Source organism: Diceros bicornis, chromosome 8 (assembly GCF_020826845.1).
Source record: "Diceros bicornis minor isolate mBicDic1 chromosome 8, mDicBic1.mat.cur, whole genome shotgun sequence".
In the NCBI taxonomy this organism is placed as follows: Eukaryota; Metazoa; Chordata; class Mammalia; order Perissodactyla; family Rhinocerotidae; genus Diceros; species Diceros bicornis.
The window spans coordinates 77258392-77270679 of record NC_080747.1 but is presented as its reverse complement, the minus strand read 5'-3'; the positions used below and the strand labels follow the sequence as shown (position 1 = coordinate 77270679).

Genomic DNA, 12288 nt, shown 5'->3' with positions numbered 1-12288 from the left:
GATAGGGGAGGGTAAAAAAGAATAGGGGAGAAAACCCTTCAGTGGCGATCCGGTTTCCCCAGCTCTTGGCGCCCACCCGCACCGCCCCACCTCCGCTCCATTCCCCCGGCAGGGTTAAGGCGCGATGCCCGCAGCTGCTCCTACAGGAGGCGCTGCAGATTCTTCGATCTCTGCAAGACAGTAGCCTGCACCAGCCCCTGCCCTGGCTGCTGGGAGGAGGTGGTGGCGCCCGGCTCGCCGCGCAGCGCAGCGGCTGCTCAGCTCTCGCCCAGACCGCGGGAGGCGAGAGGCGAACAGGGAAGCCCCAAGGAATGGAGACCGATGAGGTTGGGGCGAAGTGGGTAAAGCTGCAAAGACACAAAATAAAATAAAAATCAATATTGGGAAGCAAAGATCGAGGGCGTGGCGGAAAGAAAAGGCGGGAAAGGGACCAAGGGATGACATGAGGACTGGGGGAAACGACAGGGAAGTGGAAACTGAAAGAGAAAGGAAGAAGCAGGCGAGGGCTCATAAAAAGGAAAGGAAGATGGTGCGCAGAAGAGTACTCTAGAAAACGCAGGTAGCGAGAAACAAGTACGGGGGAACGAGGCTGGAGCTGCGCCTCTGCCTCCCAGGCATCGCTCCGGTCACAGCGGCGCGAGCGCCACCTCAGGTCTCGGCGGCGTCGGCGGGTCAGCGCGGAAGCAGCTTCCCAAGACTGGTCTAAGGGCATCCGTCTGTCCGGATAAATTCTGGAAAGGCCAACTGGGGGCCTCTGAGCTCGGATACACAAAAGTGAATACGACCCTTGCCCCTACTAGAGGGTCTCAGAGAAAAGCGCTTCCAAAAATAGTTACAACTGCACCTATTAAGAGGACCATTGGAGCACAGAGGAGAGAGCACTAAACTCTGCCTGGGGAGTTCAGGGGTTAGGAAAAAAGATAAAGGAGGGAGGGAAGAACCTGTTAGAAGGACCTTGTAGGAGTTTTCAAGGCAGAGAGAGAGGTTCTGGTGTTGGCTGCAATCAATTTAAAGAGTCTATCTAATTTAAAGAGAAAACAAGACAAGGAATTCTGTGGCCAGCCAGGGCACACAGAGACCTGGGTGACCTTGATACTCACTTCTCTCTTCCCTGGGCATTATCTGCCTACCCTTAGGACGGTGGCAAAGTCAAATTAGATATGGGTTCCTACCCCAAGGGACTGGCCCTTTATAAATAAATCAGCAATTCGGATGGGGTATGAAAGAGCTTTGCATGGGGTCCCATGAGAAAAGAAAAAGATATATCTTCACTAGACCCTGGAGGGCTGGGTAGGCACCCAGAAGGAGGTGAGCTCAGAGGCAAAAGCCAAGTTTTGAGGACAACCCTTAGCTAACAAGATGAATTATTTTCTTCTTTATTTCCCAGGAGTGTCAGGGTTAGGAGAGGTCCACCAAGAGGGACCTGTCTATAAAATGCCTGGCACCTGGAAAAGTGCTCCAGAGACGCTCCCAAATGGACCCCACCAAATTACTCCTCTCCTTGGACAGCCCCCAAGAGCCTCAGGCTGCCTCATTCAGATAGTCTTTGGTGGAGTAACCGTGCCTCCCAGCCTCACCCCTCCAGTCCTTGGACCAGCTGTAACACAGGGTGATGGACATATGAGAAAACATTGAAAGAAAGCCAATGTGCTTGGTCTGGGTAGATCACACCTCTCTTTGTTGGTAGCAAAATGGACCCGGTGGAGGAACAAGGAGAGACACAGAGGACAAAATTTTGGGAAAGTAGCGCCCTGGCCTACAGTGAACTCTTAGGGTTCTTCCAAAGTAAGGCTAAATAGGAAAGAGCCCATGTTACAGCTTTATGCTCTCTTGCTGGAAGTAGGAGCTGCAGTCCGGGTTTAGGTCTTGGCAAAAAGGGCTCTGAACTAAATCCTTAGGTGCTATCCTGGTATGCAGGTGGGAGAAGAAGCAATGGGGGAGAAATAGCCTGTGAGAACATGTCTAGACATGATGGCAAGTACAGGGTTCATCTCTTGGTCCTAAAACGTGACCTGTGGAGCTGCATGCAAACTTTCTTTTTTTTTTTTTTTTTGTGAGGGGATCATCCCTGAGCTAACATCTGCCAATCCTCTTTTTTTTTTTTTTTTTTTTTGCTGAGGAAGACTGGCCCTGGGCTAACATTGGTGCCCATCTTCCTCCACTTTATATGTGACGCCGCCACAGCCCGGCTTGACAAGCGGTGCATCGGTGCGCGCCTGGGATCTGAACCGGCCAGCCCTGGGCCGCCACAGCAGAGCACGCGCACTTAACCACTTGAGCCACCGGGCTGGCCCCCTGTAAACTTTTCTTTTTTGATTAGAAATATATTCTGCTTTTCAAATACCCTGTACTCCCCACTTCACTCTTGGGGGGTTGAAAGCATCCAAGTTGGAAGCGTTACAAAAATGATTGCCTTCAACTGATACATAGAAATGTTATAAAATGGATACTGACTTGTAGTGGGTAAAGAACGAACTTTTCAAACCAAAGAGATATTTTTCAGACATTGAATCACTCAGACAGCAGTAAATGTTTACTTGGAGGAAGCTTAAAGGCAAAAAAGCCAATAGCTCGGATGACCAGGCAAATAAAAAATGTATGTTATCACTGAATCCACAGCTACAAATGTAGCAGATTAATTTACTTCTCCCTCCAAGAGAAGCAATAAAAATTATAGCGCCATTTTCCTGCCATCCTTACAAGCATAGATAGAGCAGCATTTGGGGAAATCACCTACTTTCAGACCGTTACTCTTCAGGACACGCTTTCATATAACAGTTTTGAGGCTTATTCCCTAACCTTCATATGCTCTCTAGTATTTGGATGCATTTTTCTAGATGAGAGCAGAAATGAATTTCTATATAGAATAAGAGGCATTCATGTCCAGTATCAGTTGAATCAGAGGAGCAAAGCTAGCATTCTAAATGAAAATTATTCTAACCAGTAAATCTCTTAAATCTGTCACCTGGAAATGGAGCCCGCTCCATGGCCATCTCCAAGAAATTCTCTCTCTCTAGAGCAAATGTAAAATGGAAGAGTTCAGGAATCTCTCACCTCCATGTCTGAGCAAGAATAAGAGGAACAGGTGGAAGGTGACTGGCTTACAGCATGCCCTCGAGGCGAGTGAAGCACGGTGGGAAGAGCGCTGACCCCAGACCCAGAGCAGACCTGGGCTTTTGTGGCCGTGGGTTCTTTGGTCCCAAGGCCATGTTACCTTCAGCAGGCCATCTACCCTCGCTCAGAGCCTCAGTTTCTTCTGGTATGAAAGTATGAGTACACTCTCACAAACAACTTCATAAGAATTAAAATACAAGTATCCTCTGAGCTCAAAAGGAAGAGATTGGGACTGTGGTTGATTTGAAGATTAGCACTTAGGGGTTCAAGCCACTCGGGATCTCTATTATTTTGCAGACAAACAATGAAGGCTATGAACAGGATACCCTTGGAACTGTGGGTGAAATAATTTGATGGCAGACATAAATACTACAGTCTTAAGCTGATTGGCCCATTTGTAGCAAGAATGCACCCTCACCTAGGGGACGAAGCTTCTTATCCATGTTTTATTCTGAGATTCCAACCAATTTCTAGGTTCTGTAAGGCTCTATTTTATTTTTGTGTATGTCTCATGGTGGTTAAGCCCAGTGTTACTCTAGCATCAGTACCCAGTAAGAGTCCATTCATTGATGAAAAGAAGGGGGAGATGGGGGAATATGAATGAGAGACAGTGGGACAGGAGTTTGGAAGGAATAAAAGAATTAATCGCCAAAAAAAGTCACACTGTTTCGTGAGATCATTACCTTTGTAAAACTGTTTTTCTCTGTATTCTCTTCTTATCATTACCTGTTTTTCTCTGTGTTCTCTTCTTATCATTACTAACACAAGGAAACAACCACTTCTTCTGTCAGGTTATAGGTGGCAGACCCCTCTGTCAAAGTCCAAGGCCTTCTAAATTCATGCTGGAGTTATTATAGAGTGACGTGACTTAGTCCAAGGGTTTCATGACAACCTTACCCCATCCCCTTATTTCTCTTAGAGTTTATGTAGCCTGAGAAAATTCTTGCTCCCTGCTTTTCACAAGCACTCACTTGTGATTTTGGCTTCTCTCGCTGAGCCAGGGGGCAATGTCTTGTACCTCCTGGACTGATGCCCTTATGGCTCCAAAGGCAGCTGGTATCACTTTAGAGTTGAGACACTTCAGGCCTGGAGCATATTGTCTCAGGCCTCATAGCCTGAAAGCAACAAAATCAGGTTCATGTGATCCAAGAAGCTAAGTTGTCTGCTTCTCTCTTCTTGGGAAAATGAGTATTGTACAAGAAGACAAAGGGGATGATTAGCCAGTGCCCACTTTCATAGGCAGTCACAAGAAAAGGTCTAACAGGAACTCCTTTAGGTCAGTGCTTTTCAGAGTGTGCTCCCTGGCTCCATGTGCATCAGATTCACCTGGGACTCCTACTGTATCAACATCTCTTGGGTAGTAAGAAAATTTAAAGAAAAAAAGTATCCTGTACATTTCTGGTAGGTTGTTTCCAGAAACAGATACCTCTTATTGAAAATGAAAAGAACTGGCCTTCCATCTTCCTAGTCAACTGGTGGCCCTAAGTTTTCAGATCTCTCCTAGTTTTGTGGCCTCTGAGATATAAAGAATGATGTGTATTCCTTCCTCAAATGCTACCTCAACCCTTCTCAGGAGCTGAGGGTCCCTCCTAATCCTAGCCCCTCACCCACCAGCACCCCAGCTCCAAGAGTTTGTAGGGGCAGGAAGGTAGGAAGAATTGTGAGGAACTGTCTCAGGAAGAGAAAAATAAGTGGCCAGCGTCCCAAAAGAGCAATGACATTTGTTGGCTTGAGAAATCCCAAGACAACCACCTCAGATCCTAGCTCACACTTTCCTTCATCATCACGACAGTAGCCGGGCCTGGTGAGCCAGCTGGCTTCAGAACACCACTTTCTTTATCAGATCTCTTAACTCTTTAATCAGAATTGTTAGGAAAAAAGAGAGAGAGAGAGAGAGAGATGATTATACTTTATATTGGATAGCATCTTGTTTTTCATCCATATGGAGGAAGCTTCTGGGTTCGCTGGGGTAAACTATGAACTTGTAGCATGGGCTTGGCCTTCCTGTGGATTAAGCAGCAGAAGCCTATTTTATTTGCTTGTTTGCTTTGGACCAGAAAAAGCAGGGCTGAAGTAGGAAGAGGATCCCAGGGATGCAAAGAGGCCTAAAATCTTTGCAACAAAATGCTTAACTCTGCTTTTCTTTTCTTAAGGAGTGAAGGAAAGAAAAGTCAGGTACGTGTGTTCCAGCCCTGAAGTGTGGGAGACAATGCCCATGCATTGTCTTAAATATTAACTTAAAATTAACGTTTAAACTCTAAGAACTTTAACAGTAGCTAAATAGAGAGAGAGAGAGGGAGAGGGAGAGAATAGAGAATGTTTTAGAATAAAGGAGGGACTGAGGAAATGGATCTTTGGCCAGAAAAGGGGAATGGATCTTCCGCCAGGAGCTCTGGGCCGGGGAGTCGCGCGGGTTGGCGGCGAGCGCGTGTGCATCGCCCCTTGCGCGAGGATGCGCTGGCTTCCTGATCCTGCTTCACTGCGTCAGGTGCCTCAGCCCCCAGCCCAACTTTTCCTGGACAGCCCCACAGCTCTCCCGCCGCCTCTTCCTCCAGCTTCCCCTCCCCTTGGCATTGCTTGGCTTTAACTTCGCGCAGCTTCTTTTCTTGCCGGGCTGGTTGCTGGGAGGTGCAGTGGGCAGTGGCGGCTCCCGCTGCGAAGCTGGGGGAGGAGGGGGCCCCGGCCCGGCCCGGGAGGCGGCGAGAGACTCTCGCTTCTGTGAGTTCTGCCGGTGGGGGGCCGAGGAAGGCTGCCGACGAGGAGGACGCTGAGGTTGAAGAGGCCGGGGAGGGGTGATGATGGTGTTAAATGTGGCTGCGCAGCTCCCCGGGGAGCTGCCTGAAAGGAGAGTGCGCTCACCAGCTGACAGCGCGTGCTCCGCTCCAGACGCTCCGCACCGCGGCCAGGAGCCTCTGCCAACCCCTCTATTGTCAACCGTTCTCTAATTAAGAAACACTCACATTACGGCAAACCACCCCCACGCTTCTTGGTTCCTGTCCTTTTCTTTCTCTTCCCTCGACTTCTCTCCTCCCCTGCCCTCTCCCCTGCGTCCCAGGATTTAACCCATTCTCCGCTCCGTTCTCCTTTTTTCTAGCTAGGCCTAGCAGAAGAGGACGGACTCAGCGGTTGGCGTCTGGGATTCTGTTCAGCCTAGGTGTGAGGGTGGCTGGTGAGAGCTGAGTCAAAAACCGGGAGGAAAACTTACACCTTTACTATATACCCTCCTCCCCAATCTCCCACCTCTTCTCACAAAACCAACTGCAAGTAATTCAACTATGAGAGGTCTTTAACTCTCACCAGTACTTGTTGGTTTTTCCAGATTGTAATTAACAAGTCTAGATTGCAATTGACAAGTGGGTCTGCCACTCTTCCTTTCCAATTCTAACTGGGGTTTGGAACTGCTAAGATGAAGTTGAGCATCTCTTTCTTGAACTTTCAAATGAACAGAGGGGAGAAATAATGACAAGATATCCTTTGGTAAAAGACTGCTTACTTGGTTTAGGTTTAAATCTCCAAAATCAATAGAAAGGCCTAATGAAAGCATTGGTCCTGCCTTGGTTAAGACTAAGGAAATTAACACCCCCTCCCTCCTATTCTTCCTAGTCAGGCTGGAGCCCCAGTAAGCAATGCCCCATAGATAACATGTTTAAACTTGCCAGTTGCCAAAAACGTCTTCCTTCAGCTTTCTGTGGAATCAAATAAGTTCCAAAGTGTGGCACTCCAAAACCCTCCACAAATACAAGTGGTGTTGTGGTGGAAGGCAAAGACAGAATATAAAACAATCTGCTCAAAATATCTAAAACTCTAGAAAGCACCAACGGTGTTGCAAAAAACTAACCCGATTTATCTATCTTCATCACTTTAAGAAATGCTGCCTCTTTGTTTGTTTGGGTGATATTAAGCATGCTTAACTTGCACACATAGTTGATTCCTTTGCTAGTATCTTGGATACTTGGATCTGACTTTGGAAGGTAGAAGCTAATTGCTAATAATGGAGAGAAAGGAACCAGTCAGCATGGCAGGAGTGCTCTGGCATATGGGGAATGAGCGCTCAGAAATACTCAATATTCAAGTTTCCAAAATATTAATGAGATTATAGCAACCTGCAGCTATATGTTACAGCTTGTTAATGGAGTGTAAGAGAGCGAGCTGCCAAACGTTTGTTATGCAAACTCCATAGCAGAACCTAAAAATGGTAATGTGATTGTACATCTCTTTCAAAGAAATGCCAGCGTAAAAAGAAAGAAATAGAATGAAGAAAAGAGGTTAAAGTCCTCATTTGAAGTTTGAGCACTTAATTTACCACAAAGTGATTGCACTTTTTGTGCATGTCTCGATGGGTTAGAAGAATTCATCCTCACTGTTCAATCAGTGTGATATAGAATTTCCAATCTGATATTTTGTTATGGCTATTTTTCTCTTGAGAAGAAATGTAAAGAGACTTAAATAAAGCTGGCATTGTCTCCAATTCGTATATAATGCCACTAACATTTAAAAGTATAAATATCTGCCTATTATTGTGGTATAAGGAAAAAAAAAACCCAAATATTTGCATAACTGTAGTTCCTATCCATTGGTTGATTTTCTTAGGGAAAAATTTGTGGACTCATTGAACTAGTGGATGGGAGTAGTAAGATTCAGTTCTGGATATTGACACTTTCTGGCTGTGTAATTTTGGGGCAAGCCAGGGGTAGTAGTTTCCTCATTTATAGAAGATAGGATGGAAGATGTTACTGATGTCAACTGTTTTCAAATTTGAAAGTCCATAAAAAAAGAGTAATGACTTAGGAACAGTTGTTTTTCCCTCTGGTTGACACAAAATGTGCATTAAGTGGTTTTGAAAAATGAAATATAGATCGTTTTCTTTGAGGAAAGAAAATCACAACTTTATTTTTCTTACTCTTGTCCTTCCGCTACTCAGATTTATAACCGGTAAAAGAATTCTAGATCCTCTTCTGTCTCTCCCTCTACATATGCACACAAACACGCCAAGCCAAATAACTATAAAATACGTGTGCGCTCATCCTGCAAGTTTGGTGAACGTCCGTGCCTGTTGAGTCTGCTTATTGAGAGCGAAAGGGAAATGTGTTAGAAGCAGTCGCTTGATTTATTCAACAGCCGAAGATTCCTGATGTTTATCGTAAGCAAGGCAAACTCAGTGGGTGCAAAAGGTTATCTAAGGGACAGGTGCATTGTTTCTGCCCCTGGAAAGTGTCAGGAGCCGCCGCTCACCTTCCCGGAGAGCTGGCGGAGGCTCTCGCTTCCTTCTTGGTCGTAGGCTAAAGCTGAAAGCCGTGGATACCCAGGTGGTCGGTTAAACGCTTGTTCCGCTATTCCCTTCTCAAGACCAGAACTGCGCTCCTTCGCGCATTCCTTTTTCTGCAAACTCAGTTTGTGGCGCTCTCCTCTTTTGAAGGTGCTGGGGGAGAGAGGAGGATGCAAGAGCGATTAAACTAACCTTCTCTCCCCCCCCCCCCGGGCTACCTTGTTCCCACAAATTGTTATCCCAATGAAGATACAAAACATAAAAGATTTGGCTTAAAATCAACCTCTCAAATTCATTGAAGTTTATCCAGTGAAACGTCGCCCAATCTTTAGTTTAATAAGTAGTTCTGCTCTCACACTTCCCAAATACATTTTTAAAATTCCGTTTTATACCCTCTCCATACACACGCATATCAGCTTTTTCAAAATCTTTGATCCTGAGACCCAGAATAGGTTTTTCCTTAGCGAGGACCGTGAGAGTGAGCTCACCGTTTAGTTTCCGCAACTGACTAAAAAATATAGTTAAATGTTTTCTACATAGGAACTAATTCAGAAGGACAAAATAAGAGCAAACATTATCTTCTATATTGGAAGAAGCAGAACTGTTTGGAAAAAAAAATGTGTGGAGGTCAACAATTTCCTAGGACAGCTGCAGGCTTCTAATTTTTGAATCAATGAACACCAATCCCCCTTTTCCCTCATGTTCTTTTCCATTGTCCCCTTTTCCTCTTCGTGCCGGGCTAGTCCCCCCAACAAAGAGGAGAGACAGGAGAAGTAAGACGGAAGGGGCGGGGGTGGGGAGAGAGAGAGAGAAAGCCTGTGCTGTGTATTTGACATACCGGGAAAGCTTTCGGCTTGGCTACAGATTTTATGAAGTGGAAATAGCTAACCCTGGTAAAGTTCACCACTCCTGGCTAGATCCTAGGAGACCTGAAACACGTGCTTCCCCGCGCAGAGGTTGTTGGGGCTAGGAGTAAGGAAGATTGGAAAGATCCTGGCTATCCAAGAGGCAAAACTGTGTTGCAATTTAATTGTTGACTTGAGCGCTTTTCTATGTAGGGTTTCTGATACCACTTAAGGTGCAAGATTTATAACAGAATTTTTCTTCGAGTTAGGTCAAGTTCGCATTTAATAGAAGACTTCAAGGCCATTTTTAACCTGTTTTCAACGCTTACATTAGAATGGAACAAGTAAGCGACAAATAAAAGTTATTTTCACGTTTATTTTTATCATTTGCAAAAAGAAATACATAAAACAATGGCAGTTGGCTTTGCTAAATTAAAATAAAATGATCTCGAGTAGAAAACGTAAAAAAAATGAATCAAGATAAGTCGAAATGGTAGCAAACAATAATAAATAAGTTTTCTAACATTAACAAAGCAAAATAAAATTGACCAAATGCTTTTGACACTACTAGACGTGTTTTTTAATTTTAATTTTTTAAACAAACATTTGCAAAGGGCTTTAGTATAATAAGTGGCCTTGTTTTAAAAAAAAAGACAAAAAACTGGTCTGCAATTGGCATTTGAGTTTGTCCCGGAGCCACAGCAGTAGCGGCTGATAAAGTGCGTGCGCCAAGTTTCCTACAAGACGCCAACATTCTCGCGATCCGATATACATACTGGGTATGTTTATACAATACATAAACCTCAAAGTTCCCTGTTTTCTAACAATTCCATAGTCAAAAGTTATTCACTTTGGAAGCATTAACTTTGCGTTTCATATACATTTGGGGAAACAACTTCGGAATGCTAACTCTCCCACACGTGGGTGCGCACAACACACAGGGATGGACGCCTAGGGCATAAAATAAATTAAACACAAACCAGCGACAGAGAAGAAGATGCGACGTTTTAGCAGCGTATTGGCAGAAGGGAACTAGAATAAAGATGCCATATATGGGTACATATAATCATACCTTGTCTATCTACAGGGGGAGCAGAAGGTGGGAGGAAAGAACACAACTTGAACAGCAAATTTTCATCAAACAATATGGACCATAGGAAGTTTGGAATAGCGGCGGCTTTTGCAAACCATCAAATGTAGCTGCCATCTGAAGCCAAGCCGTTGCTAAACAACGACCATCGCAGAGTGAAAATTAAAAGGGTGCGGGGATCTTTAACCGCGGGGCTTCCCGCGCACTGGGAAAGGGCGATTTTGTTTCTGTCTCAGTTTTCAGGGTTTCTGTCACCTTCCTAACTTGCCTCATCCGAGTCACTGTAATGGGAATGGGGAGAAAACTCCCCATCGCTTCTGTGGGACCGGGGCGAAGTTTTGCTACTTTCCTCCTGCCCTGGCTGCAGGATGCCCCCAGGCAGAGAAGGCGACAGGTTCTTTTGCGCCATCATCGCCGTCAGGGCGCTGTCCTCGAAAGTCGAGAAGTGCAGAGCGTCCAGCGGCACCGAGTATCCTCCCGCGGAGGCCGGGGCGGAAAAGCGAGTCCGGCAACTTCCGGGAGGGGTCGGACGGGGGCCCCCTCCAGAGGCCGGCTGAGGCCCCCCTGCAGTCGCGGAGCCCGCGCCGCCTTCGTAGGGAGCGGCGGCGCGAAGGTGGTGGTGGTCGCTCTTGCAAGATGCAGGTGGCGGCGGCGGCTGCTCCCCACCGCTGGGCGTTTGTAGTAGCTCGGACAAGGCGTTGATGTAGATCTGGGCCATCTGCAAGGTCTCGTACTTGGACAGCTTCTTGTCGTTGTTGAAGGACGGGATAACGTTGCGCAGCTGGTCGAAGGCGTGGTTCAGCCCGTGCATCCTGCGTCGCTCCCTGGCGTTGGCCGCCAGCCGCCTTTGCTTCTGCACCCCGTTCACCTGTTTGCTGGAAGGGGCGCGCTGGCGGCTGCAGCCCATCTCATCTACCACCACCCCGCCTTTCAGCTTGCACAGCTGTTCCCGCACTTTCACCGGCCCGGGGCTCTTGCTGCTGCTGCCGCCGGCACCGCCGCTGCTCCTCCTCACCAGCTCCCCACGGCCATCCGCCTCCTCCCGGGGCGCCGCGGCCTCCGAGGCACCCATCTCGGGGGAATGCAGCAAGTACTGGGCGGCGCGTGCCGTGCAGATGCCCTGCAAAGTGGGAGCCAGCCAGGCGCGTGGGTCAGTGCTGTCCAGGAGGGACAGCTCGGCCGGGTAGACGGGATGCTCTCTCGCCTGCGGAGTCGCAGGTGCCTGTGGCGGCGGAGGCTGCGGGAGGTGGTGCGGCTGGGGATGGCGATGGTGGTCCCCCAACTCCTTCACTTCAGCCCACTCTTCTGCATGCAGCAGGCGGGACATTGCACTGCAGAGGCTCGGAGGAGCAGAGTCGGAGGAGGCACTGGCAAACCAGTTCAACAACAACAAAAAAGCCTTCCCGGGTCTCTACTGCAATGTCTTATTTTCTTCTCCTCGACCCTCCCCCACCCACTCGGAGATCACACACTAGGTCGCGTGCAACGAAGCTTCTCCGGTTGCTGAAGGCGCTGCGCCCCTTTAAAAAGCGGCACGCGCCAGTGTGTCTCCCCCGGCTCCTCTCCCAGCCCCCTCCTCGCGCCGGTCGCGTGTCTGCTCAGCCAATGGAGGGCGCGGGCAGGCGCGTGCGAGCAGCCAATCAAAGAGTTTTTACACCGGAGAAAAGTTCCTACGCACCCAGGACTCAGGCGCGGGCTCAAGGCTTTTTTTTTTTTTTTCTTCTAACCTCGTTTAAGTTCGTCAAATTCATATGTTAATTGCGAGTTGTAATTCGACTCCGGTGTCGTGTCGCCGCGCTAGCGGCGGGGCTGCGTGAGCGGGTGCGGAGCGAGCTCTTGGCTGGAGCCCGAGGCTACTCGGCTCGGCCGTGCGCGGCCGCGGGCGGGCGGCTCCGGGAGAGGCTGGGCGCGCCTGGGCGGGGAGGGACTCGCGGCTGGGAGAAGCCGTCTGCCCCTGGCTGCCTCCGTGCTGG

At 47.9% G+C, this 12288-nt stretch overlaps 1 protein-coding gene across 1 annotated transcript; it reads right to left on the bottom strand.

The window, feature by feature from the left end:
- Nucleotides 1–9606: 9606 nt before the first annotated feature.
- Nucleotides 9607–11860, bottom strand: ATOH1 (atonal bHLH transcription factor 1). The gene has a single exon (XM_058546462.1). The coding sequence runs from the start codon at nucleotides 11640–11642 to the stop codon at nucleotides 10575–10577; it is 1068 nt and encodes a 355-aa protein (XP_058402445.1). The 5' UTR covers nucleotides 11643–11860; the 3' UTR covers nucleotides 9607–10574.
- Between the last annotated feature and the right edge of the window lie 428 nt (nucleotides 11861–12288).